The sequence below is a fragment of the Emydura macquarii genome, unplaced genomic scaffold, assembly GCF_026122565.2.
Source record: "Emydura macquarii macquarii isolate MOO-44397 ecotype Brisbane River unplaced genomic scaffold, CSIRO-AGI_Emac_v2 contig_3296, whole genome shotgun sequence".
Lineage (NCBI taxonomy): Eukaryota > Metazoa > Chordata > Testudines > Chelidae > Emydura > Emydura macquarii.
In genome coordinates, this window is record NW_027133433.1 from 443,409 (window position 1) to 470,193 (window position 26,785).

Sequence of the window (26,785 nt, forward strand, 5' to 3'; positions counted from 1 at the left end):
TCCGCTCTCCCACAATCCACTGCTGCGCTGCGCTGCGCTGCGCTGCGCTGCACCTCTGCTCCCTCCAACTTGTGCAGTGTGTTTGGGGCGGAGCCCTTTTATGGAGCACGTGGCTGATCCCTAATTGGCCTCAGCTGGCTCCTAATTGCCCCCTCATGACTCCAATTAGGCTACAGGGAATAAAGCCCTGATCATCCTGGGGCTGATATACCTCCCTTCCTGTACTCTCCTGCTGCCCTTGATATAGCACACATTTTTAGCAATGACCTGGAAGAAAACATGAAATCATCACAGCTCAAGGTTGCAGCTGACCCAAAAATTGCAAGAGCAGGAAATGACGAAGCGGATGCCTCACTGACACAGAGCCAGCTGCATTGCTTGGTAAACTGGGTGCAGGCAAAAAAAAATGTATTTTAATATGGCTAAGGGTTGCCACCTAGGAACGAAACACGGCGGCTGTACTTAGAGGATGGGGGACTCTACCCTGGGAAGCGGGGACTCTGAAAAAAGATTTGGGCGGCGTGGTGGATAATCAGCTGAACATGAGCTTCCAGTGTGACGTTCCAGTGTGACTGTGAGCTTCCAGTGTGACGGCCCAGTTTTGGGGCCCACAATTCAAGAAGGATATGGCTAAATTGCAGAGGGGTCAGAGAAGCGCCACGAGAATGATTAAAGGATTAGAAAACCTGCCTTAGAGTGACGGACTCCGGGAACTCGATCTGTTTAGCTTAACAAAGAGACGGTGAAGGGGTGACGATTCCTGGCTATAAGTACCTACATGGGGAACAAATATTTAATAATGGGCTCTTCAAACGAACAGAGAAAGCTTCAACACCATCTAAGGGCTGGAAGTTGAAGCTGGACAGATTTGGACTGGAAATAAAATGTACATTTTTAATGGTGAGCGTAATTAACCTTTGGGGTCGCGGTGGATTCTCCAGCACCGACAATTTTTAAACCAAGATTGGTTGTTGTCCTAAAAGATCTGCTGGTGGAATTATTTCGGGGCAGTTCTCTGGCCGTTGTGAGAGGGCAGGTCAGACAAGATGATCACAGAGGTCCCTTCTGGCACTGGAATCTATGAAAAACCACCCCAAGGAAAAGGTGGGGGGAGGAAAACAAAAAAGTGAGAAATGAGTGGAAAACATTGGCCGTTTTGGTGAAAAGTTCTTACCCATTTTCCTTCATTTCAGTGAACATTTTCCACCTTTTGGGGGTGAAACGTTTGCCCTGTGGTGGGTTTTTTTCCACTCAAAAAATGTGGGAAAAAAGATCAGCAAACCTTTCACTGATGCGCAATGTTTTGGCCCACTCTAAAAAATGGTCCAAAGGATCACATGGCAAGGGAGGCTGATGGGAGACAGCAGCCTGAATACCTCGGCCAGTCTGGGCCTAAGTCCTTATTTAAATGCTAGAGCTGGAGTTTTCCCAGGGGTCTACCTAATTGCCCCCTTCGTTCACTAAGGGGTGCTGTTTTTTTTTTTTTTTCACAGCTTTCCACTCCTCCTTAGCGTGACCACGGGCGAACGTACATAGGGGCAAGATCTCTGCTAGCAGAGGACTCTGACTCAGCAGACAAAGAAGGCGCAATGAGCGTGAACTGCTGGGGGGCTGAAGCCAGAGAAATTCAGGCTTAGAAACAAGGGGCATGTTTTTAACGGGGAGAGGGAATTCAGCATTGGAGCAGCTCATCAAAGGAGAGGGTGGCTTCTCCATCATGTACGGGCGTTATAGCAAGATGGGGCGTCTTTCTAAAAGGCCGGCGCTAGCTCGACCATCAGATATAGGCTGGCTGCAGGGAGCTCCGAGGGGAAATCCTGGAGGTTTCTGAAAGTACCATCTTCAGCTCCCTTGGGAAGATGCCAGGCTTAGCAGAACTCAGAATCGCCTGTCGCCTGCAGCACCAGCTGTTCACGCCACCATTAAGTCCCTCCCCTGCAAAGCCTGACAGTCACGATTGCACCTGCCCTTCCCCTCACAGTGCCTGGGCTGTGTCTGGAACCGACGGGGCTTCCCCTCGGCCATGGAAGAAGGGTGCTACTGGGGGAGTCACCGGTGGATGGGGGCCGAATTCACCGGTTGTGGGCTTGATCTTTCTCTGCTTGTAGCAGCCGCATTGGATAGTTCCCGCCCCACACATCCATCCCGGCCCAGCCCCTAAGCCATGTAAACTCATTTCCTGCCCTGCAGGCTTCTATTAAACCCCATTGACGGATCAGGCACCGTGGCTGTTTCTGCTCGACTGGGGAGTGGCAGGTGGGCGTCGGCGCGGGCACAAGGGAAAGAATTTGGCCAGATCTCTGGGGTTGGGGGCGGGCTATGGCTGCCTGTGGAGCAGTAGTTTGCTGGCCAGAAGGCCAATCCAGCTGTGTCCATCGCTGGGCGGGCTAATGCACCAAGCAAGTGGGCCAAGGTGTTGTGAGTCTCCTACACCTCCGGGCTAACACAACTGGGCCTCTCACCTCAAGCTCCCTGCTCCGGAAGAGCCGGGATTGCACGCAGGGACGTTGCTCCTTCTACACTAGGACTGGGGCTCCCCAGCTGACGGATCTCCAAACACAGCCCCCGCCCCCCGCTTGGCTAGAGCCAGGCAATGTGGGGCTGGAAGGGGCCCCGTGACGGCATCACATCCCACCCCCTCCGCGCTGAGGCAGGGCCAAATAAACCTAGCCCAGCCCCGGATGGGATTGTCCAACCTGTTCTGAAAAACCTCCAATGATGGGGACCCCCCGGGGAGTCCGCTCCAGAGCCCAGCTCCCCACACGCTGGGAAGTTTCCCCTAATATCCCCCCTCAATCCCCCTGGCTGCCGACTGAGCCCATTGCTGCTTGTCCCACCTGCTCAGAGAACAACTCATCCCCGGCCTCTTAGGAACAGGTCATGGTCCCGTCTGGCCTTAGAATCTAGGAGCAGGCACAACGCGACCACCTCATCCCTCTCCTGGGCCGGGAGGCCTGCAAATAAACCTTGGCAGCGGTTCCGCGGACGGAGCGTGCCGCCTGCAACGGGCCTTTGGGGTTTCGGGTCAGTTACCCCAGTCCAGGGGCAACCAAACCTCGACACCGGGTGCCAGGAAGCCGATGCAGTCAGAGTCTGGCAGAGGGACAAAGCCTTGTTGACTGGGCAGGGAGATGGGTCCTCAGTTCCCAGCCAGCCCAGGCAGGGACCTGGGGGTCTCAGACCCACCTGGGGAGGGGGCGGGGATCAGCCAGGTGACCGGGCGGATCACCAGTCCCCAAGGGAGATCCTGGAGGAAGAACTGAGCCAGGACACAGTCCCCCAAGGAGGAGGGCTGTGCGCCCCTGAACCTGGGGAGGTCCTGCATGGGAACACGCCCCCCCCAAGAAGGGCAGTGCACCCCTGAACTTGGGGGGTGAGTCTACAGGCAGGGAAGGCCAGAGTGGGAACACACGGCCCTGAATCTAACTGGGGCACAGATGAACCAGAATGAGAGAGACCCCACCAGAGGGGGAAGGTTGATTTAAAGACTCTGGGTGGGGGTGAATTGCCTCCTTAGCCACCAGGGGGCGCTGTGGGGGGCAGCACTGAAGTCTCATCTTACACTGAGATTGTTGGCTCTGCAAGGCAGGGACCTTCACTTTGCTCTGGGTTTGCACAGCGCCTCGCGCCAGGGGGTCCTGAGGCATGACTGGGGCACCTACTGCTACCATAATACCTCAATAGACAATGTACAGCACCTAGCACAATGAGGTCCTGGCGCACCTACAGCTACTGTAATACACCTAATAGATAATGTACAGCACCTAGCACAATGAGGTCCTGGTGCACGACTGGGACACTTAGTGCTACCATAATACCCCAACAGACAACGTACAACACCTAGCACAATGGGGTCCTGGCGCACGACTGGGGCACCTACAGCTACCATAATACACCTAATAGGTAATGTACAGCACCTAGCACAATGAGGTCCCGGGGCATGACTGGGGCACATACAGCTACCGTAATACACCTAACAGACAATGTACAGCACCTAGCACAGGGGGATCCTGGGCCTAGATTGGGGTGCCGAGTGCTACCATAATACACCTAATAAATACGCATCCACGGTTTTAATATCAGTTTAATCTGTACAACACCAGGGAAGTTACACGTCAACAGCAGGGAAGGGGGTTGAGTTTGACAGACACGCACGCCCCCCCCACACCCCCCACACCAGTCCCCACCCCACCCTTTCCCGACCGGGACCCAGCCTGCCCTGAGCCAGCAGCCCTGGGGTCTCCGCCAACACGGGGGGAGAGCAAATTTGGGCCAACGGGGGAGAGAAACAGAGACATATTTTTTAGTAGTAGTCGTCCCACTGGGGGCGGGGAGCGCCAGGTGTGAACAGAGCTGCTCAACCCTGGCTCGGCCGCTCAAGGGTTAGAAAAATTATATATCTATATATTTATAGTTATTTATATAGCTGTGCGATTAAAAAACAAAACCGGGGAGTCAGCGGGGCCGGGCAGGGCCAATCTCCACTAGGAGCTGCCCCCAGGTGTGTCTGGAGTCCTGTCCCTGCCCACGGGCCCAGCAACACCTGCTCTTTCCGGTGGCTAGCTGCCGGGGTGGGAGGTGAGCCGTGGCCGGGGGGGGGGGGAGGGTGTTTGCCTTGCTTGATACTTGCTGCCTCCACCTGGAGAGGCGCCAGCGAGATGGAAGGAGCCGCCAAGGAGCCGGGGGTGCCCATGGAGCCTGGGGATGCACAACGGGACGCACGGGGGAGGGAGGCTGGGTCTCCCCAGTTTTGAGGCAGAGGGGGAAGGCACCATGTCCTGGGCCAGGCCTGCCTCCCAGCCCCCCCTTGCTCTAACCGATAGACCCACTCCTCTCCCAGAGCTGGGTATAGAACCCAGGAGTCCTGGCTCCCAGCCTCCACTTGCTCTAAGCACTAGACCCCACTCCCCTCCCAGAGCCGGGGAGAGAACCCAGGCGTCAGACAGACAGAGGAGTGTGTAATGGACAGAGCGGGGAGGCTTAGAGGGACGAGATATACCAGTGATTTTCAACCTTTTTTCATTTGTGGACCCCGAACGTTTTCGAATGGCGGTGCGGCCCCCTTTGGAAATCATCGCCAGTCTGCAGCCCCGCCGGGGGTCTGCGGACCACCCACTGAAAATCACTGATAGACAGACGGCTGATGGGTGTATATGGGGCGGGACAGATAGAGGAGTGTATGTGGGGATGGGGGGGCAGGGATGGGAAGGAGGGAGGGGTGTGTGGGGTGCAGGGAGGGCTGGAAGAAGGAGGTGTCTGAGGGGGAAGGAGGGGTGCACCTGGAGAAGGAGGGACAGCTAAGCTAGCTAGCCCAAGCTGGGGGCATTTCCTGCAGCTCCAGGTGTCTCTGGCCTTGGCTCTGAACTTCCTGCCCGCAACCGACCCCCACTGATCCATGGGGCTGCTCCCTGTTCAGGTTAAAACAGACCCGCCCCCCACCCAGTCCCTGCTCCCCATGCACTAGCGACCAGCTGGGTTAATCCCCAGATCCAGCCCCGTCTGCCCCTTGGAGAGCTCGCTGACCAGGGCTCCCCACCCCCCGGAGGGGACGTAACACAGCCACCCCCTTGCCCCCCATTACAAGCTCCATGCTGGGCACTGCAGAGCCGCCCGGGGGCTTTGCCAGCGGATCTCGCCGCTCCCGTCGGGCGGCACTGAGGGAAGGACCATCCGCCATGCTCGATGGGATGAGTGCGGGGAGCTCCCAGCCCCGGGCAGCGCTGCGTGGGTGGCCGGGGCATGGCCGGAGGTCCTGATGCAGCGCAGACGGGTGAGCGAGGGGGGCCCCGGCAGGCCCCTACAGAAAGCGCCTCCTTCAGACATAGCTGGGGGGAGCAGGCCCAGACCCACCTCAAGCAGGATTTCAAGTCCCCGCTGACCCCAGCTCCATGTGGGGAGGGAGGAGCTCGGGGCGCCCCCAGCCTTCACACACATCCACATCCAGCCCTGCCTGGGCGCCACTGTCCAGACGCCGGCTTGAGGGTCCTTCGGTGAGCGCCGTGCCCACCCCAGTCCGCCCAGACCCAGCCTGCGCCACTGGGCAGAGTCCCCTGGGCGGGGTCAGCTGCCGAGACCCACCAGCCTCCCCCCCCGTGTCCATCCACCGGGGGGAGCAGCTGGGCCGGGGCCGGGTCCAGGAGAGCGGTTGGGTGCCCGGCGGGGGAGCCGAACGTCCTCCAGCGGGGTTAGACGCAGGCCGCTCAGTCCTAGGTGGGGGCCGCCAAAGGGGGTCTCCCCCACAACCTCCCTCCCATACTGGGTGAAAGGTGGCACTCAGGGGCTCCCCACCGGCCCCCCCCCCGCCCCTCAGGGGGCCTTGTGGCCCAGGGCGGCCAGGCGCTCCAGCTTGTGCAGCTGCCGGTGTTTCTTCAGGCCGTAGGTGTTGCCGAAGGCCTCGCCGCAGGTGCTGCACTTGAAGGGGCGCCCGCCCTGGTGGGTCTGCAGGTGCTTGCTGAAATACTTGGGGTCCTTGAAGAGCTTGAGGCAGGCGGAGCAGCGCAGGTCACGGCGGGCGTCGTGGGCCCGCTGGTGCCGCAGGATGGAGGACAGGTAGAAGAAGCTCTTGCCGCACAGGTCGCAGCGGTAGACCTTCTCGCCCAGGTGCACGCGCTGGTGCTCCAGGAGGTTGGAGCGGTAGCGGAAGGTCTTGCCGCAGGTCTGGCAGCGCTGGGGCCGGGCCACCACGTGGAGGCGCTGGTGCTCGGCCAGGCTGGAGGACTGGGCGAAGCGCTTGTTGCAGAGGGCGCACTTGTAGGCCCGCTCGCCCGTGTGCACCACCTTGTGCTGGCGCAGGTACCAGGAGCGCAGGAAGCCGCGCCCGCAGACGGCGCAGCGGTAGGGCCGCTCCTCGGTGTGGCAGCGCTGGTGGCGCATCAGCAGGGCCGCCTCCCAGAAGCGCTTGCCGCAGACGGAGCAGCCGAAGTGGCGCTTCTGCAGGTGGGTGCGGCGGTGCAGCAGCAGGTCGTAGGCGCCGGCGAAGCTGCGGCCGCAGACGTTGCAGGCCAGCGTGCGCCGCACCAGGTGCACGTACTTGTGGGTCACCAGGCCCAGGAAGTGCTTGAAGCTCTGGCCGCAGATGCTGCAGGTGAAGCGCTCGCCGCTGGGGATCATGGGGTGCTCCTCGGACGACGCCACGAGGGAGGCCAGCCCGGCGGCGGGGCCGCTGCCCCCCCCGCTCGCCGGCGCCTCCCCGGGGAGCCCGTTCTCCAGGCAGCCGGCGGGACCCGGGGGCGGGGCGGCCTCGGCGCAGGCCCCCTCCGGCAGCAGCCGCTCGGGCGCCGTCTGGTGCACCAGTTTGTGCCACATGAGGTTCTCGATGAAGCCGAAGCCCTTGCCGCAGGCGTCGCAGGCGTAGGGCTTGTCGCTCATGTGGGCCTCCTTGTGGTTCATGACGTGGAAGAGGTCGGGGAAGCGCTCGCCGCAGTCGGAGCAGCCGTAGCTGAGCCCCTCGGGGGGCAGGGCGCCGGGGGGCCCCAGGGCGCAGGGCAGCTGCAGCCGGTGGATCTGCTTGTGGCGGGTCAGGCTCTGCGGGTAGCCGAAGACCTTGCCGCACAGGTCACACTTGTAGGGGCGCTCGCGGGTGTGCACCACGTGGTGTTTGGTGAGGTGGAAGGACTCCCGGAAGCGCTTGCCGCAGACCGAGCACTGGTGCGGCTTCTCGCCCGTGTGGATCCGCTCGTGCCGCTTCAGCGTCTCCCGCCGGCCGAAGCCGCGCCCGCAGATGCCACAGCAGAAGCTCTTGCCCGCCCCCAGCAGCAGCGGGTGGGGCCCCAGCAGCGCCGCGTTGCCGAAAGCTGCCGGGGACGCCTTGGCCTCTCCCTCGGCGTGGGGGGCCTCCTGGGGGAGCAGGAAAGGCCCCTGGTAGCCTGCCGGGGCTGAGTTGGCGGCCGGGGCGTCCTTGGGGGGCACGCCGGCCCCCTCGTGGAGCTGGCGGTGGCGCAGCAGGCTCTGGGGCGCGGCGTAGGCTTTGCCACACACGTCGCACTTGTAGTCGGGGCGCGGGCCGGCGTGGGCAGCCTGGTGCTTGAGCAGGTAGGCGGCGTCCCGGAACTCCTTGCCGCAGACGCCGCAGGGCACCCGCAGCAGGGCCGAGTGGGTCTTGACGTGGCGTTTGAGGCTCTCCCGCCGGTTGAAGCTCTTCTCGCAGACGGAGCAGCTGAAGGGCCGCTCGCCGGTGTGGATGATCTGGTGCTGGTGCAGGTGGCTCGGCTTCTTGAACACCTTCCAGCACAGAGAGCAGGTGAAGGGGCCGTCGGGCTGGGCCGCCCCGACGCCGGGGCCGCCTTCCCCTGCCGGTTCGGCGCTGGCCTCGGGGGCCGGCGGAGGGGCGGCCGGCCCAGCCTCGGGCGCCGGCGGCTCCTTGTGGCAGCGCCGGTGGCGGATGAGGCTGGAGATGTGGTTGTAGGTGCGGCCGCAGGTCGAGCACTCGTAGGGGCGCTCGCCGGTGTGCACCAGCATGTGCTGCACCAGATGGGACGACTGCTTGAAGGACTTCTGGCACACGCCGCAGGGGAAGCGCCGGTCGATGAAGTACTTCAGCCGCCGGAAGTAGTTCTTGTCGTCTTTGCCGGCCGAGCCGTCCGCCGGGGCCGGGGCCGCCCCCACCCCTCGCTTGAGGCTCCCGAACAGGTGCTGGTGCCCCGAGAGGTCCACGATGCCCCACTGGGGGGCGCCGAAGGCCCCCGCCCCGTCGAAGAGCGGTGGGGCGGACGGCACGGCCGTGGCGCTGTACTGCTGCGGGGGGGCGGTGGTGCCGGGCTCGGCTTTCTTCGGCGGGGCGGGGCCGGCGGAGGAGGAGGACGACGGGGCGGGGCCCTCGGCTTTGAAGTCCTTGGGCTTGGCGGGGGCGGGGCGGTCGAAGTGGGGGGCGCCGGCGGGCGGAGGGGGGTACTCGTAGGGGGGCTGGGGGCAGGGCAGCGAGGCGACGGCCTTGGCGTGCTCCTGGTTGTAGGCCTCCATGGGCTCGAAGCGCTGGTGGTTGAGGAACTCCAGGAAGTCGAAGGGGTAGCTCTGGAAGTGCACCCCCTCGTCGCTCGCATTCGCTTCCATCTCCTCCCGGGGGGCCGCCGCCTGGGGGGGGGGACGGGGCAGTCGGGGTTAGAGCCGGGTCGCACCTCCCACCCCACGGGCCGCCTGGGACGGGCTGGGGAGATCGGAGGGGGAGACGCCGAACGAGACAGATCAATTCATGCCGATCCCTGGGGCAGGGGATACGGGGACCCCTCCTCCAGAGCTGGGACGTGGCCCCTCTGCGGTGGGGGGCTGGGGATACGGGGACCCCTCCCCAGAGCTGGGACGTGGCTATCTGGGGACCCCTCGCCAGCCGCGGTGAAGTGCTTTATCGCTGTTGTTTTACCAGCGGGGGGGGGACGCTCTGGGGGGGGCTATAGATCCAGGGCAGGAAGGGGGCGTATGGCGGGAGGGGTCTGTTTGGGATGGAGACAGCGGGCGGGGGTGGACGTGGGCCGAGAGAGGGGTGGGGGGGAGTGTATTGGGGGGCTGTAATTCCATGGCTGGGGGGGGGGGGTCACTTACCTTTCTCGCAAGGGGGTGTGTGGAGGGGCTGAAGTGGGGGCAGGGAAACAAACCTTGCAGGGTGTGTGGGGTGTAGGAAGATGTGTGGGGGGGGGGGGTGTATGGGGCTGTACTGGGGTGCAGGGGGCAGGTATAGGGAATATACAAGAGTATCTGTAGGGGGCCACTCACCTCCCTGGAAGTGGGGCTGGGGGGGGGGGTATAGGGCACACACAGGGGGGCTTATGGGGGGGTCACTCATATCTGTGGGGGAGGGGCTGTGGGAGAGATATAGGGCACATACAGGGGGGCTTATGGGGGGGGTCACTCACCTCTGTGGGGGAGGGGCTGTGGGGGTGTACAGGGCACGCACCGGGGGGCTTATGGGGGGGTCACTCACCTCTGTGGGGGGGCCCCGGGACCCCAGCACCGTCCGCTCGTGGCCACCCGGCTCCGGGCTGGGGGGCGGCTGGGGGTGCCCGGGGGGCGGGTCTGGGCCGGGGGGGGGGCTGGAAGCCGGGGGCGGGGGGGCTGCGGGCCGGGGGCGGGGGGGTCCGCTGCTGGATCCCAGCACGGACAGGCCCGGCCGGAAGCGCCGCCCCCACCGGAGACGGAACCGGCCCCCCCGGCCCCACCTGATCGGGGCCGCCCCACTTCCGCCGCCGCCGGGTCCTAGCGGGGCCGGGCCGGGGAGAGAACCCAGGCGTCCTGGCGCCCAACTCCCCTCTAACCACTAGACCCCGCTCCCCTCCCCCAGCCGGGAGAGAACCCAGGCGTCCTGGCGCCCAACCCCCTCTAACCACTAGACCCCGCTCCCCTCCCCCAGCCGGGAGAGAACCCAGGCGTCCTGGCGCCCAACCCCCTCTAACCACTGCACCCCCTGCCCCAGCCGGGAGAGAACCCAGAAGTCCTGGCTCCCAACCCCCCCTCTAACCACTGCACCCCCCTGCCCGAGCCGGGAGAGAACCCATTCCCCTCCCCCACACACACCAGGCTCCCCCAATCTCCCCTCCGCCAGCCAGGGGTTCTGTGGGTCCCTCCCCATGGCCGGGGCTTTGCATGCACCATTTCCCCCATAGCAGGGTCTCTGGGAGATTGGGGGGGGCTGGGGATATGGGGCTAAGTGGGGCCACCGGTCCAGCCTGTATGTGCCTGTGGGGCCCCGATTTTTTGCAAAGGAAAATATCCTTTTTTTAACCTCAAAATTTTCCAGAAAAACGGGTTTGCTTGTTTGCCATTTTTTGTTGACTGCGGGGAAACATTGAATTTTTAAAATCACATTTTATCAGCGTTTTTAATGGACCATTTGATTTTATGTGTGTGTGTTTTGGAAATAAAGACTTTATATAGACAGAGAGAGAGTTCCTACATTTTTAAGTAATTAAAAAAGCACCCATCAATATGCATTTAAAAATCCTTTTATATACGCCAAATGAAAACCCAGCCCAGGTCCAACGTAAGTGCAGGTTTGGCAGAATGCGACTTTTATTTTCTTTATATTTTTGACAGGTAATACTGATATTCATTTTTAAGCATGCCCCACCCCCCAAATTATATTTATTTCATTATTGACGGTTGTGGGAAATTACCGGGGAAGGTCTGACAAAGGCAGGGCCAGACAATTAGTTAGTGACTGTTGCCGCTGAAATGCAAAAAGTTAAAGCTTTATAATTGGTAAAACACAAATTGTCAACCTCACATGTCAATCATATACAGAGCAAATAGCCTTAAGTCAAACTGTTTTCAAGCAGCATTTTTCCTATTTTGCCTGGCTGTAAATTTCGATTATTATCAATGGAAATACTTTTCGTGTATGTGTGTGGTGAAATTGAAATTTCCTGTCATTGGCCCATAAAAAAAATAAATCTTCTAAGACTATCTATTTTTTTAGGTGACAAATCTGAGGAACTGTCCCAGATTGATGTATCGTTGGAGATGTTTTTGGAACAAATTGATAACTTAAACAGTAATATGTCACCAGGCCCAGATGGTATTCACCCAAGAGTTCTGAAGGAACTCAAATAGGAAATTGCAGAGCCACTAATTGAGGGACATAACCTGTCACTTAAATTAGCCTCTGTACCAGATGACAGGAGGGTAGCTAATGTGACAGGCAATTACAGGTCGGTGAGTCTAACTTCAGTATCTCGCAAATTGGTTGAAACTATAGTAAAGAACAGAATGATCAGATGCATAGATACATGATTTGTTGGGGAGGAATCAACACAGCTTTTGTAAAGGGAAATCATGCCTCACTAATCTACTAGAATTCTTTGAGAGGGTCAATAAGCATGTGGACAAGGATGATCCAGTGGATATAGTGTATTTGGACTTTCAGAAAGCCTTTGACAAGGTCCTTCAGTAAAGTAAGCTGTCATGGGATAAGAGGGAAGGTCCTCTCATGGATCAGTAACTGCTTAAAAGACAGGAAACACGGGGTAGGAACACATGGTCAGTTTTCAGACTGGAGAGAGTAAATAGTGGGGTTCCCCAAGGATCTGTGCTGGGACCAGTGCTATTCAATATATTCATCAACAATCTGGAGAAAGGAGTGAACAATGAGGTTGCAATATTTGCAGATGATACAAAATTACTCAAAATAGTTGAATCCAGAACAGACTGAGAAGAGCTACAAACAGATCTCACAAAACTGCGTAACTGGGCATTGATAAACATGTAGAAGATGGTTTTGTTGCTTTAGTTTTCAAACGACCTATTTCCTCCCCTGCCCCATCAGAATTTTCCATTGATTTTCTTTTAAAAAATTGAACAAATTTGTATTTTTTGAAAAGGAGAGCTTTAAATAGAAAATTATTGGTTTTTTAAATTTTAGACAAATTTAAATGCCATTCAAGGAGTTGTGTCATCTGCGCAAAGTGAGAAATTCAAAATGAGAAAAAAAAAGAAAAGAGAAAACCTCCCTCCCAATAAAAATCTTGAATAGATTTTTTTAATCAAAAATCTTGTGATTGCAGAAATTGTAAATTTTGCAAATTAGATTTTTAAATAGAAAATTATCTATTTAAAAATTGTGGACAAATTTTTGGTGAAAAAAGGGTCACCATGCAACAGAACTGACCAATCCAATGTGGCAATGAGAAAAACCAAAAACCAGCGAACAAAAAACCTTGAGTTGATTTGATTTTTAAATATTGAAGTTGCAAAACATTGTAATTTTTGAAAATGGGGCTTTTCTAAGAGCAAACGATTTTGTTATAAATGTTGAACAAATGCCACAGAGAGATTAAACTGACGAAATTCAAACTAGGAAGAAAATATAACAACCCTGAACAGATTTTTTAAAAACCCGCATTTCCCAAAAATAGTAATTTTGGAATACATATATATATATATATATATTTTAGAAAATGATCTTTAAAGTTTTGGACAAACTTCCACAGGACCACAGTGTCAGAGCTGAACTGGTGAGGAGAACAAATAAATAAATAAATCACCCCACCCTGAACAGATTTTTTTTTTTTATCAACAAATTTTCATTTGCAAAAGTTGTAATTTTTACATGGAAAGAATTTATCTGAACATTTTGGAGAGTCAACAGAACAATCTAAAGTGGCAACAGCCTGGAAATAATAATAATTATTATTATTGTATAGCACCCGTAGATTGCAAAACACTTAACAAAAGAGAGAATTTTGCAGAGGAAGAAATTGAGGGACAAAAGAACTCAGGTCTGTTGTGTCTGCTCTACCCACTAGGCCAGACTGCTCTGAAGAGAGTCCACTGTAAGACATGGAAACCGAAAGGGTCAGCATGAGGGTTGTCGTTTGGGTCTTAGATCTTTCGTTCTCTTTTCTTTTCTGTTTAATAGTTCATATATTTCTGGCTTCTGATCTAACAGCTTCTAATAGCCTGTCTTGAAAAAAGGGGGGTGGGGAAATCTAAATTTTTTAATTAAAAATATTGTTTAAATTTTATTTTAAATTTTATTTAATTCACTTTAAAAATTATTAATATTTGAAATCATATTATTTTAATTTGCTTTTGATACGTTAAAATTGTCAATGTTAAATCTTTTTTCATTTTTATTTTATACTTACAATTATTAATTTTAAATCTTATTTTATTTTCATTTTCATTTACTTTTAAAATTATTAAAACTGTAAATCTTATTTTAATTTTTAATTTGTGTCCTTTACTTTAAAATTTATTAAAATTCTAAAGGATTTTATTCTAACATTAATGGTTTTATTTTATTCTACTTTAATTTACTTTAAGTTATTAAAATGTTAAATTTTCAATCATATTTCATGTTATTGTTTTAATTCTAGTTTAATTTAGTTTTAAAATATTAAAAATTTAAATCTTAATTTAATTTTTTAGTTTAATCTTATTGTAATGTACTTTTAAACTATTAATACTTTATTTAATGTAAACATTGTTTTAAAAGGAATTTTCTTTTGTTAGAATCTTAATTCTATTTTAACAAAGTATTTTTTTAAATCTGGGAATAATCTTTTTTAATTATTTAATTATTTGAATTGTTTATACCTATAAATCCAACTTCACAAAGTTTTTTGTCTGGGAATTTCCTTGGTTCTTGCTCTCTCCCTGGGATGTACCATGTGTAATGAGTTGGGGGGAGTGTCTCAGCCTAGCCCTAGAGGTGGGTCCTTGCTATGGGATCTACCATGTGCCATGAGTTGGTTGAGATCTCAACCCCGCCCTGGAATGTGGGTCTCTCCCAGACATTCCTGGGGGCTGCCAGTGTCCCCCGATTGCACAGTGGAGCTAACGGGGGGTTGGTTTCCGGTTTCAGGGTTGGCTTCACATTCCGCAGAGCTTGATCCCTCGGTGCATTTCTGGAGGTGGGGCTGCAACTGGAAGAGTCACCCGCATCACCACACAGTGCCCCTCCCCCCAATGTGCCCCACCATATATCCCCCCCCCCAAACGAACCATCATTCCCCTGCCTTCGTTTATTACCCCCATCCTGCCCCCCGGATCAAACCCATGTGACCATCTGCCCCGGTATTCTGTCCACCCTCCCAAGTGGACACCCCCTGCTCCCCCCTGCCCGCCAAAGGAGCACGCAGACGGCCATGCGGAGCCAACATCTTTATTGAGTCCGGTGGGGGAGCGCCTGAGACAGCCCCTTAGTATGACAGTGTGCGCCCCCCCCAGACACAGTCGTTTTCTTCTTCCCCTCTCCATCATCCCTGGGGGGGGGGGTGCTGCGTGGGGGTTGAGATCCAGTCAGGCGGTTCCCCCGACCCCAGACACAGCCATCCCCTTCGCTCCCCATCTCTGAGGGAGGTGGCTCCTTCCCTCCCCACGGAAGCCCCTCGGGTCACGGCATCACGGAGGACAGTCCATAAGGGCAGCATCCCTGACCCCCCAGCCTCACTCCATCCCTCAGGGACCTGGCACGCTCCAGGGGTCCCTGCCCCCATCCCCACCGACCCCGTCCCCCAGGGACCCTAGTGCCTCACTCCATCACCCCGGGACCCGGCGCAGTCAGGGGGTCCCCGCCCCCAGCCCCGCCTCCTGGCTCTCCTGCCCCGCCCGCCCAGACCGGACCTCGCCCCCGTCAGCCCAGGCGCCCGCCCCGGCGCCCTGGTAGCAGATCTCGCAGGCGTGCTTGCGCTTGGCGTGGCGCCGGAGGGTGTTGCGCTCGGTGAAGCGCAGGCGGCAGAGCGGGCACTGGTAGGGCTTCTCGCCCGTGTGCACCCGCTGGTGGCGCTGGAGCTCCCCGGACTCCCGGAAGCCCTTCTGGCAGATGGCGCAGCGGAAGGGGCGCTCGCCGGTGTGGATGTGCCGGTGCCGCTGGAGGTGGGACGCCCGCTTGAAGGCCTTGCCGCAGGCCCGGCACAGGTGGGGCTTGTGCTCCGAGTGGCTGATGCGGTGCCGCTCCAGGTCCGAGAGGTACAGAAACGTCCGCCGGCACACGGGGCAGCAGTGCGCCCGCCGGGGGGCCGGGTCCGGGGCCGGCCCCGCCTCCAAGTCCCGCCGGGACACCGTGTAGGGCACGCCCTGGGCGTCAATCAGCAGCAGGTGGTCCTCCGGTTGGCCCTCGGGGGGTGACGAAGGGACGCCCGCTCCCGCCGCCTCCGGAGGGAGGAGCCAGCTGGGGCCTGCCAGCCGGCTGCGGTAGGGGCCCCGCGGCTTCGGCGGTGGGGCTCGGGGGGAGTCCCCGCCCCGCGGCCACCCTGCCAGGGCCGAGTGCAGCTTGGGCCCCCACATCGCCCTCGGGCACGGCTTGGGGGGCTCCGGCTGGGCACACGACACACCCGGGCCCTCCAGCTGCCTGCCCCGGGCCGCGGCCCCCTGGGCCTCGCCCCATGTGGCCGTGGGCTGGGTGTAGCGGGGGCCGGCTGGCCAGATCCCCGTCACCTCCAGGTCCTGCCAGGCGGGGCTGCCCAAGTGGCTCTCGCCGCCCTCTGCCATCTTCGAGGGTGGGCTTCCCCCCTGCTCGCCGTCCCACTCCCTCCGCTGGGCTGGCTCCATCCGGCGGCCGCGTTGGCACTCCATTCGCCTACCCGGCCATCGCTGCAGGGCAAGGGGACAGGGTGAAAACTGGAGAGGCCCCAGAGGGTCCCATCCACCCTGGAGCCAGGGCGGGATCAGGCCCTGTCGTCTATTTCTGCCCCGTAGATTCATAGGTTCTAAGCTAGAAGGGGCCATTGTGGTCACGCAGTGCGAGCCCTGGATAACACGGGCCAGGGGACTGCCCCGGCCATCATTCCTAGAGCACAGCTTTTAGGATTTAAAAATTGTCAGCGACGGAGAATCCACCACCGCCCGGGGGAAATTCTCCCAGTGGTGAATTACGCTCACCGTTAAAAACGAAGGCCCTATTTCTGGTCTGAATTCGTCTAGCTTCAACTTCCAGCCTTTGGATCGGGTTAGACCTTTTTCTGCTAGACTGAAGAGCCTATTGTTAAATATTTATTCCCCAGGGAGGTACTTAGAGATTGGGATCAAGTCACCCCTTAACCTTCTCTTTGTGAAGCTCCTGGAGTCTCTACAAGGCAGGTTTTCTCATCCTTCAATCATTCTCCTGGCCCTCTCCGATTTATCCACATCCTTCTTGATTTGTGGGCCCCAGAACTGGACACAAGATTCCAGCAGCGGTTGCACCAGTGCCTAATGCAGAGGTAAAATAATCTCTCTGCTCCTACTCGAGATTCCCCTCTTTACACATCCCAGGATCGCATTCTCTTTTGACCACAGCATGGCACTGGGAACTCATGTTCAGCTGATTAGCCACCAGGACCCCCAAATCTTTTTCAGAGTCTCTGCTTCCCCGGGAAAGATCCCCCAGCCTTTACATATGGCCGACATTCTTTGTTCCTAGATGGATACATTGACATTTAGTCATATTAAAACACATATTGTTTGCTTGCGTCCAGTTTTCCAAGTCATCTGGATCGCCCTGAATCCGTGACCTGGCCTCTGCGTTATTTCACACGCCCTCAATCTTTGCGTCACCTGCAAACGTGATCAGTGGTGATTTTATGTGTTCTGCCAGGTCATTGATTAAAACATTAACTAGCGTACAGCCAAGAATCGGTCCCTGTGGGACCCCACTAGGAACACCTGTGATGATTCCCTGCTAAAAGTTACATTTTGAGCCCTATCAGTTAGCCAGTTTTTAATTCATTTAAAGTGGGCCATGTAGATTTTGTGTCTTTCTAGTTTCTTAATCAAAATGTCATGTGGTACCAAGTCAATACCTTACAGATGTCTAAGTATATTACAGTGGCATTATTACCTTTATCAACCACTAGACTCCACTCCCCTCCCAGAGCCGGGGAGAGAACCCAAGAGTCCTGAGTCCCGCTCCCAGCAGCCTTCTGTTCCTGTCCCCCAATTCACCTTCCTTCTTCTCCTTCCCATCCCCACTTCACCCCACAGCTCTCCACCAATTGTCCTCCTCTCCCCACTCTATAAAGATGCTCCCCACACCTGCCCTGCCCCAGTTCTCCCCCTTCCCTGGTCTGCAATGGACAGCTCCCTCTGGGCCCTGCCCCACCCTCTGTCATTAGCCACAATGCTTCCCCATCAGCCAGCGCCCGCTGCCTACTCCTAGGAAGATCATCGGGAACGTGCAGCACCTTGCGCCTCCTGACACGCTGCCCAGCCCTGGCTGCCAGGAGAGAGGCTGGTTCCCTGGCTGCAGGGCTGGATGTGGCAACTTCTGAACCAGCTGTATCAGGCAGCGGGGTGTGTGGGGGAGAGTGGCAGGGGGGCAGGCATCAGAGCCAGGGCCCTGCCCACCTGAGAAACGGGGAAGGGACAGAAATGGAATGGGCATGGGTGTGGCTGTGCGTCCCTGTGTCTGTCTGTGTGCATCTCTGTGTCTGTCTGTCTCTGCGTCCTGGTTCCGTCTGTCTGTCTGTGCATCCCTGTGTCTGTCTATCTGAGCGTTCCTCTGTCTGTCTTTCTGTGCATCCCCTGTTTCTGTCTGTCTGTGCGTCTGTGTCTGTTTGTGGGTCTCTCTGTCCGTGCGTCCCTGTGTCTGTCTGTCCGTGCGTCCCTGTCTCTGCCTGTCCGTGCATCCCTGTGTCCATCTGTCTGTGCGTCCTGGTGTCTCTCCTCCCCCCACGTCCCCGGGCACAGCCCAGACCCCCCCTCCCCAGCGTGCCCCAGAGCCCCCCCATGCCATTCCCATCCCGGGGCAGGGACCCAGCCAGCAAGGTCTGGGTGCCCGGTGCCCTCCAGCCCGGTGCGCCGGCGGCTCGCCATGCCCGGAGCCGGGCTGGGACCCAGGGCGCAGGCAGACCCGGCGGGAGGGCGAGGTACCTGCTTCTCATTGTCATTCCAGCAGCTGATTGCGATGGGCAGGCTCGGCTGGTGGGGCTGTGATGTGTGTCCGGGAGGAAACCTCTAGGATCGCAGCTCCCTGCCAGGCCTGCTCCCAACAAAAGGACCCGGGGCCGGGGCACCGGGACCCAGCAGAGCCCCCGGCCGAGAGGAGGAACCCAGCACCGGCTCCGGAGTCTGCTGGGTCCCAGTGCCCGGCCGAACCGGTGACACGAAGGGTCCCCTGGCAGAGTCGCTGAGATCGGGGCCTCATTCTGCCGGGTGCTGGACAGACACAGCGTCACCGAGATCGGGGCCCCGTCGCGCCAGGCGCTGGACAGACACAGCGTCACCGAGATCGGGGCCCCGTTGCGCCAGGTGCTGGACAGACACAGCGTCACCGAGATCGGGGTCCCGTCGCATCAGGCGCTGCCCGGACACAATCACCTTATGGACATGGGTCAGAAAGGGGCTTTCTGAGTCATCAGCCAGGCCCTGCCACCACTAAAGGCAACCCCAGGCGCAGAACCAGTTCAAACTCTCTTCGTTCCGGCCTGTCTCAATGTCCAGGGGCCTGACTTTCCAACCCAAATGCTTGTCTTTTGTATGAAAGCTTTCAGTCGCCAAGGCCCACCCCGCACAGTTAGCATGGCCAGTTTCCGCCCGTCTGGCCCTGTGCCAGCATTGTGCTTCAGCGTCAGCAGCGCTTCACCCTCCGTGCATTCATAGAGACCCATCACATCCCCTTGGCGCCTTTGTCTTGTGAGGCTAAACTAACCCAGCTCTTCCAGTCCCCTCCCGTAAGATCAGCCCTCTGTCCCCTGCGCATCCCCGTAAGCGCTTCCCGTCCCCTGCTCCCGTCTGGCACCGGGGAGCAGCGTTGTACGTGGGATTCCAAGCGAGGTCTCACCTGGGTCTTGCGCAAAGGCGTTAACACTTCTCTCGCTCGACGGGAAATGCCTTGCCTGCTACCTCCTAGGGCCACATCTGTGCTTTTCCCTGCCGCAGCCCTCTCTCCAGAAAGACAGTAGAATTGGAAGAGGTACAGAGAGGGGCAGTGAGATTAGGGGATTAAAAATGATTAGGGGGATGGAACAGCTGCCACAGGAGAGTTTAAAAAGACCGGGACTGTTCCGCTTGGAAAAGAGGCAACTAGGGGGGATAAGATAGAGGTCTGTACAATCATGAATGGGGTGGAGAAAGCGACTAAGGAAGTGTTATCGACCCCTTCATGTAACACAAGAACTAGGGATCGCCTGATGAAATGTATAAACAGCAGGTTTAAAACAAACAAAAGGAAGTACTTCTTCACCCAACACATAGTCAACCTGTGGAACTCACTGCCAGGGGATGTTGTGCAGGCCAAAAGTATAACTGGGTTCAGAAAAGTTCCTGGAGGATAGGTCCATCAATGGCTATTAGCCAAGATGGTCAGCGACACAACCCCGTGCTCTGGGTGGTCCTAAGCCTCTGACTGCCGGAAGCTAGGACTGGACAGCAGGGGTTGGAGGTCTCAATAATTGCCCTGTTCTGTTCATTCCCTCTGAAGCACCTGGCACAGGCCACTGTCCGAGACCAGATACTTGGCTGGATGGTCTGACCCAGCATGGCCGTTCTTATGTCCTCCTCTGTCACTTCCAACTGACATGCGGCTTGTAGCAGAAATTGTTAGTATTAGACCCTCAGTGCATGACTTTGCACTTTGTACTATTGAATTTCCTCCCATTTCTTCTCTCACTCCTGTTATCTGACCAGCTGGGATCTGATATTAGTGCGTTCAGGAACTGGCCCGACGCTCGTTTGATAAGGACAGAAAGGCTTTAATTACTACACTTATAAAATGTGCCCCCAAACCAAAAGTCCTGCATATACTAGCTACAGAAGCAATTTTCCTCCCCAATGCAAGCAAGAGGCGGTGGTTTCAATTCTTGACAGCTTCTCCGAGAGCTTGGATCTGTTCTGCAGTCTCAGAAGAAAGCTGGGCGAACGCGAGATGACAGTTCTGTGTCTGGAACGACTTCTTAGTCTTGAAGCGCACTTGCTAGTGGGATTGCTTGTTTGCTTCCCTTTCTATGCCCTTAAATTCAGTGTTTTCAAAGCATTTTTGGGAATTACATGAGCGAACAGAGGAAATCCAAACAAAACCAACAGGAGAAAGACCTACAGGTTTCTAAATAAAGGTGTTAGGCACCTGGATTTTGTTTAATCAAGAACCCAGCCCTTGTCTGTCGCAAAGTTCCACACTCTCCTAACGAAAGGGGGTCGGGGTTTGTTGAGTCGAGAACAGATTAATACTTGAGGTGGTACCCCTCCGAAGACAGGATCACAAGGTATCCTCCAAAGATACAGAGCCGCTGAGGTGCAGATGAGTTAATTACAGAATATAATTTCGTTAAGGAGACTGGTCGGTCAAGAGGGGCCATTAGTCATAGGAAAAACCGTTACCTGGATGAAATGCCGGACTGAGGTAGAGGAGAAATACAGCACGCCTAGGCAGCCTCCCGTCCGTTAATTCACCTTTCAGCACAGCCGGCTGCCGTCTCCCCTTAGCCAGTTCCTCACCCAACCTCACAATTCCTCCCTTACCACGAGCAATAAAAACTAAGGCCCTGAACACCTCAGGCTGGGCCTAGTGTCTTTACGAGTGTGGCCAGCGCAAGAAACGCTTCAACAACTCCTCCAGCCTGCGTCAGCCTGCCCTGATCCCCACAGGTACCAGGCCCTTCGTCTGCTGCGTCTGCCTGCGGCGCTTCCGGCAGGCCATGCATCTCGAGCGCCATTACCTCATCCATGCCGGGGAGCGCCCCTTCCCCTGTGCCACCTGCCCCAAGGCCTTCCACGACGTCGGCGACCTGCTGAAGCACGAGCGGGTGCACACGGGCGAGAGGCCCTACCAGCGTCCGGTCTGGAGCTCCAAGCACCTGCACAACGTCTGGGTGCACCGGCAGAGTCACCTCGGGGAGGGCAGGCTGCAGTGGAGGGCTGGTGCCAGGGCCACCCCTCTTCCTTCTCCTGCAGGGCACCACTGCCTGGCGCTGCCACAAAAGCCGAGCGCCGGGCGGCGCCGGAGAGCAGCCTCTGGGCCGAGCCCTTCTCCCAGGTCTCAGGCCTGCGGCGCCACCACCTGATCCATGCCGGGCAGCAGCCCTTCGGCTGCCGCTTGTGCACACCGGGGAGCAGTGCTACCAGTGCATGGACTGCGGGAAGGCCTACCACGAGTCCAGCGACCTGCTGCACCACCAACAGGTGCACAGCTGGGGCCAGGCCTTCCGCTGCTTGCTCTGCCATAAGGCCTATGCCCAGCTGCGCTACCCGCAGAGCCACCAGCTGCACCATGCCCAGGGGCCCGAGCTGGGGCCCCTGCCTGCCCTATAGATCTTTGGTGATGACCCCCTGGGAGACCTGAAAGACGGACTCCGCGAGCCCCCCAAGGGAGGTGACCTCGGACCCCTGGGGAAGGGAATCTGTGACCCCTGGTGGATGTGATCCCTAGGGAAAGGGAATCTGTGACCTGTGGGGGAAGTGACCTTTGACTCCTGGAATTACCTGTGGCCTGTAGGAGAAGGAAATTGGTGGAAAAGGTTGTTACAAGGAGGAGGGAGAAAAATTGTTCTCCTTAACCTCTGGGGATAGCACCAGAGACAAGGGGCTTAAATTGCAGCAGGAGTGGTTTAGATTAGACGCCAGAAAAACCTTCCTGACTGTCAGGGTGGTGAAGCCCTGGAATAAGTTGCCTAGGGAGGTTGTGGTTGTTGTAGACTTTTAAGAGCAGGTTGGACGGATGCCTGTCAGGGCTGGTCTAGATTGTGCTTGGTCCTGCCGTGAGTACAGGGGACTGGATTAGACCATGCGAGGTTCCTTCCAGTCCAACGATTCTATGATCTTGGTGAAGGTGACCTCCGACCTCCATCATGACCTCTGACCCCAGAGAAAGTGAATGTGTGACCTCTGACCCTTGGAGTGACCTCTGAGCCTCTAGAAGAAGGGAATCGGTGACTCGCAGAGATGACCTCTGACCCCTAGTGGGTAACCCTGACCCCCGGCTGGACAGTCAGTGACCTCTACAGCGGAGGTGAGCTTTGAGCCTGGCTGGAGCCCCCCACCCAGTCCATCTCCAGTAGCTACCCCCCTCTGACCCATCACCATGCATGGGGACACCCTTTTCCCTGCACCCCCATGGATCCGGTCCCAGTGCAGGGGCCACGGGGATGTCGGGGTTGGGAGGCGGAGCCGCTGCTGCAGTCTGGGGAGAGGAAGGGGAGGTGATGCTCCACGTATCATGCTAGGGGACGGGGGGAGGCATGGGCAGACGGGGGCTGAACTGCGGGAGGTGGGAGGCAGGGTAGCTCTAGGATGACCACCCATCCCTAACTGAGCAGCACAATCCTAAAATGCAGAGTTCAAGTCCCGGTCCTGGGTTGAATGACTCCAGGACAGAATTTGTCCTGGATCCCCCTGCGGTGCTGCTCCAGCCTCTTCCCGGTGGAGGGACGCTGAAGTGGGTCTTAGCCCCCACTCCCCCTGGGGCCATGACTCCTGCTCCTGCCATGGCCCCTGGGGGGCGGGGACATGGGCCGGGGGCTGCTCTTGGGCCCCCGCCCAGGGCACGTGGAGGGTCCAGGGCTCCCCTCAGCACCCCAGGCTCCCCAGGCAGCGCGTACCATGGCCTGGCTCCAGCTTTGGCCTGGTCAGGGGGCGGGGCCTTGGGGGAAGAGGAGGAGCAGGGGGCGGGGCCACAGAGGGGGCGGGGCTCTGGGCCCTGTCCCATGTTTGCCATTAGAAAAGGAGGTCACCCTAGGGGTCCCCAGTGGGCACAGAGGAGAACGTCGGGGCGCAGACTGGTTCCCGCTCCGCCCTGAGAGCCCCAGCCCCTGGCACGATCAGTGAGCTGGGAACACAACATCTGTGCCTGTCTTTTTCGGAGGCCGGGGGAGGGGGCCGGGAATGGGGCACGGGGTGACTCAGTGGGGCAGGGGGCTGGTCCCGTCTTTGCCCACAGTCAGTAGGACTTCTCTATGTTTGCCCCACCTATAGCTGCCCTTTTGCCCACAGTCAAGATGGCGCCGCTCTGACTACTCCTCCCTGCCCACAGTCAAGATGGCGCCGCTCTGCCTACACCCTCCCTGCCCACAGTCAAGATGGCGCCGCTCTGACTCCACCCACCCTGCCCACAGTCAAGATGGCGCCGCTCTGACTGTATCCCCCTTCCTGCCCACAGTCAAGATGGCGCCTATCGTACCCGCCTCTTTGCCCACAGGCAAGGTGGGGGGCTGGGCCTAGGTAGGAAGGGGGACTGATGGGGGAGGGGTGGGGGGGGAGTTGAGAGTCTTATTGGGTCCATCCGTGTCCAATCAGGGAACTGGGGGAGGGGACGACACAGGGCACAGGCTACGCCCCCTCCCCCCCCCCGCCCGTGGGGCCGGCAACCGCGACCCCCCCCACACACACACCCCGCCCGGGGCGGAAGTGACGAGCCCCAGCTGCCAAAATGTCGGCGCCCAGAGGGAGCTGTAAGTACTGGGGGGGAGGGGACCCGCAGTGGGGGGGAGGAGGGGCGAGCCCCCACCCGGGGTTGGGGGGAGCACAAAGGGCCAAGAGTGGGGGAGGGGAGGGGAACCCCCCCCCCGGCTTGGAGCCAGGACTCCTGGGTTCTCTCCCTGGCTCTGGACTCCCCTGCTCTAACCACTAGACCTCACACCCCCACCTCCCGGAGTCGGGACTAGAACCCAGGAGTCCTACCCCCCCCGCCCAGCCAGTCGGGGAAGTTTCCTTGGCTGGTGTCGGGGTTCCTGTGTCCTGTCACCTGGAGCGGCTCTAAATAGAGAGGCCGAGCCCTGGCTTTGGGATTAATCTGCTTCTGACAGCCGGGCGAAGGGGATCAGGAGCTGAAGGAGGCCGGCGGTTACCAGCCCCCTGAGCCAGCCTGTTCCCTGCTCTGAGGCCGGATCAGGGCCTGCCTCCCCTAGAGGGAGGTTATCACTGACCTGGCTCCTGTTTGCCATTCCCAGAGGCGTCCGTGGGACTGGTGGCGATGGAGCGCTACGGCCCCGATGTGCCCGAGGGGCTGGGCGCTGGCTGGCCAGAGGAAGCCGGGCCGCCCCCGGGCCGGGCGCCTGGCACCGTTGAGCGCGTGGCGCCGTGCTCGGACCCCGAGGACGGCCCCGACGGGCCGGCGCCGGCCCCGCTGACGGACAACGGGGCGGGCGCCCGGGTGCCCTTCCACTGCTCCGAGTGCGACAAGAGCTTCCGCTACCGCTCGGACCTGCGGCGCCACTTCGCCCGGCACACGGAGCTCAAGCCCTTCCAGTGCCCCCACTGCAGCAAGAGCTTCAAGCACTCCTTCAACCTGGTCAACCACATCCGCAGCCACACCGGCGAGCGCCCCTACCGCTGCACCGTCTGCCCCAAGGGCTTCCGCGACTCCACCGGCCTGCTCCACCACCAGGTGGTGCACACGGGCGAGAAGCCCTACTGCTGCCACGTCTGCGAGCTCCGCTTCTCCTCCCGCAGCAGCTTGGGCCGCCACCTCAAGCGCCAGCACCGCCCGCCCCCCGGAGGGGGCGCCCCCGAGCCCCCCGGCGCCGCCCGCTGCCTGGAGCGCCTGTGCGGCCAGGGCCGGTCGGCTCCCTACGGCTGCGGGGCCTGCGGGCGCCGCTTCCGGCTGGCCCCCGAGCTGAGGAAGCACTGGTTGGCCCACACCGACATTAAACCCTTCAAATGCCCCGACTGCGAGCGGGACTTTAACGCCCCCTCCCTTCTGGAGCGCCACAAACTCACCCACGCCAAGGACCGGCTGCTGCTTCTGCCCTGCCAGGGCTGCACGGGCAAAGGGGTTCCGGGGCAGCAGGGCGGCTGCCCGGCCTGCAAGCCCCAGGACACCCGCCCCCTGGACAGCTTGTACCAGTGCGAGTGCGGCACCTTCTTTGCCAATGCCGGCGCCCTGGCCGCTCACCTGGCAGCACACACGGGCGAGGCCTCCTTCGCCTGCGGCATCTGTGGCATCAGCTTTGCGGCCCTGCCGCCCCTGGAGGCCCACCAGCTGAGCCACGCTTTGCTGCTGTCCCCGGGGGGCGTCCCCCAGCCGGCGCCCACGGCAGGGCCGGTGCCGCCAGCCAGCGGAGAGCTGGAGCGCCACCTGCTGCCGCGGCTGGAGCTGCGGGCTTTCCCCCCCCGGCCCGGCAAGAAGTTGTACAAGTGCACGGAGTGCGAGAAGTTCTTCCGCAGCCCCCGGGACCTGGACCGGCACGTGCTGGTGCACACGGGCGAGAAGCCCTACCAGTGCGCCGAGTGCGGCAAGTTCTTCCGCCACGAGTGCTACCTGAAGCGGCACCGGCTGCTCCACAGCGGCGAGCGCCCCTTCCAGTGCAGTGTCTGCCACAAGGGGTTCATTACCTTCAGCAACCTCTCCCGCCACCTCAAACTGCACCGCGGCATCGACTAGCTGGATGGGTGCCGCTGGCAGCCCCGGCTGGCCTGCGCCTCCCGGCCTCCCACCTCCAGCTCTCCCTGTCGGCTTAGTCACGGGCCGGCTTGTTCGGCTCGGGTGCTTCCGTGGTGCTGGGCTGCACAGATCAGTTTGTTGTGGTAGGGTCACTCATGAGCACTGGGCTGTAGGGTCACTCATGAGCACTGGGCTGCACAGATCGGTTTGTTATTGTAGGGTCACTTATGAGCGCTGGGCTGCACAGATCGGTTTGTTACTGTAGGGTCTCTCTGCGCGTGCCGGTGTGTAATTGTAGGGTCAGTCATGAGTGCTGAGCTGCACAAGACAGTTTGTTGTTGTAGGGTCTCATTGCCCATGCCGGTTTGTTTTTGTAGGGTCTAATGACAAATGCCAGTCTACTGACGTAGGGTAATCATGAGCGCTGGACTGCGCAAGCCAGTTTGTTATTGCAGGGTTACTGATGAGTGCTGGGTTGCACGCGATGGTTTGTTATTCTAGGGTCTCTGCACATGCACGTTTGTGATTGTAGGGTCACTCATGAGCACTTGGCTGCACACCTTGATGTGTTATTGTAGGGTCTCTCCTGAGTGCTGGTCTACACACACTGGTTTGTTATTGTAGCCTCTCACTACATACACTGGCTCGTTATTGTACGGTCCCTCATAAGCGTGGGACTGCACAGAGAATTGCTATTAGAGGGTGTTGGGGCTGGGCATGACAGTCTTTTATTGTAGGGTCTTTTAAAAGTGCTCAGGTTGCTGTGCACCCTAGGCTAGTTATCAGAGGTTTGTTTCAGCCCTGCCCTCTACTCCAGGGGAGAGAGAACCCAGCAGGCACTTACAATGATACTTCACTGACCCTGGGGCTGCCCTGACCTGCACCGCCTGGTGTCCCCACTAGGGGTCTCTGGGCCCAGACTGACCCTGGGGCTGCCCCAGCCTGCACCGCCTGGCGTCCCCACTAGGGGTCTCCATACATCCAGGGCCATTCTCCCTTCCTGGTTTACTCTGCTCAGTAGTTTTGCCCCGTGTTCTCCCATCTTTCTCCTGTGACCCACCCTCCCCG

At 58.2% G+C, this 26,785-nt stretch overlaps 3 protein-coding genes across 3 annotated transcripts; 1 reads left to right on the forward strand and 2 right to left on the reverse strand.

The window, feature by feature from the left end:
- Window positions 1–4,623: 4,623 nt before the first annotated feature.
- Window positions 4,624–9,965, reverse strand: ZNF865 (zinc finger protein 865). Its single transcript, XM_067532742.1, has 2 exons — window positions 9,914–9,965; window positions 4,624–9,069 (listed from the first exon to the last, which is right to left on the reverse strand). The coding sequence occupies exon 2, from the start codon at window positions 9,046–9,048 to the stop codon at window positions 6,307–6,309; it is 2,742 nt and encodes a 913-aa protein (XP_067388843.1). The 5' UTR covers window positions 9,049–9,069; window positions 9,914–9,965; the 3' UTR covers window positions 4,624–6,306.
- A 4,609-nt stretch (window positions 9,966–14,574) lies between these two features.
- LOC137143135 (zinc finger protein 524-like) lies at window positions 14,575–18,396 on the reverse strand. Its single transcript, XM_067532755.1, has 2 exons — window positions 18,277–18,396; window positions 14,575–16,020 (listed from the first exon to the last, which is right to left on the reverse strand). Exon 2 carries the CDS (start codon window positions 16,000–16,002, stop codon window positions 14,989–14,991), a length of 1,014 nt encoding a protein of 337 aa, XP_067388856.1. The 5' UTR covers window positions 16,003–16,020; window positions 18,277–18,396; the 3' UTR covers window positions 14,575–14,988.
- Window positions 18,397–23,759: 5,363 nt separating this feature from the next.
- FIZ1 (FLT3 interacting zinc finger 1) lies at window positions 23,760–25,881 on the forward strand. The gene is made up of 2 exons (XM_067532718.1): window positions 23,760–23,786; window positions 24,285–25,881. The coding sequence occupies exon 2, from the start codon at window positions 24,308–24,310 to the stop codon at window positions 25,715–25,717; it is 1,410 nt and encodes a 469-aa protein (XP_067388819.1). The 5' UTR covers window positions 23,760–23,786; window positions 24,285–24,307; the 3' UTR covers window positions 25,718–25,881.
- The last annotated feature ends 904 nt before the right edge of the window (window positions 25,882–26,785 follow it).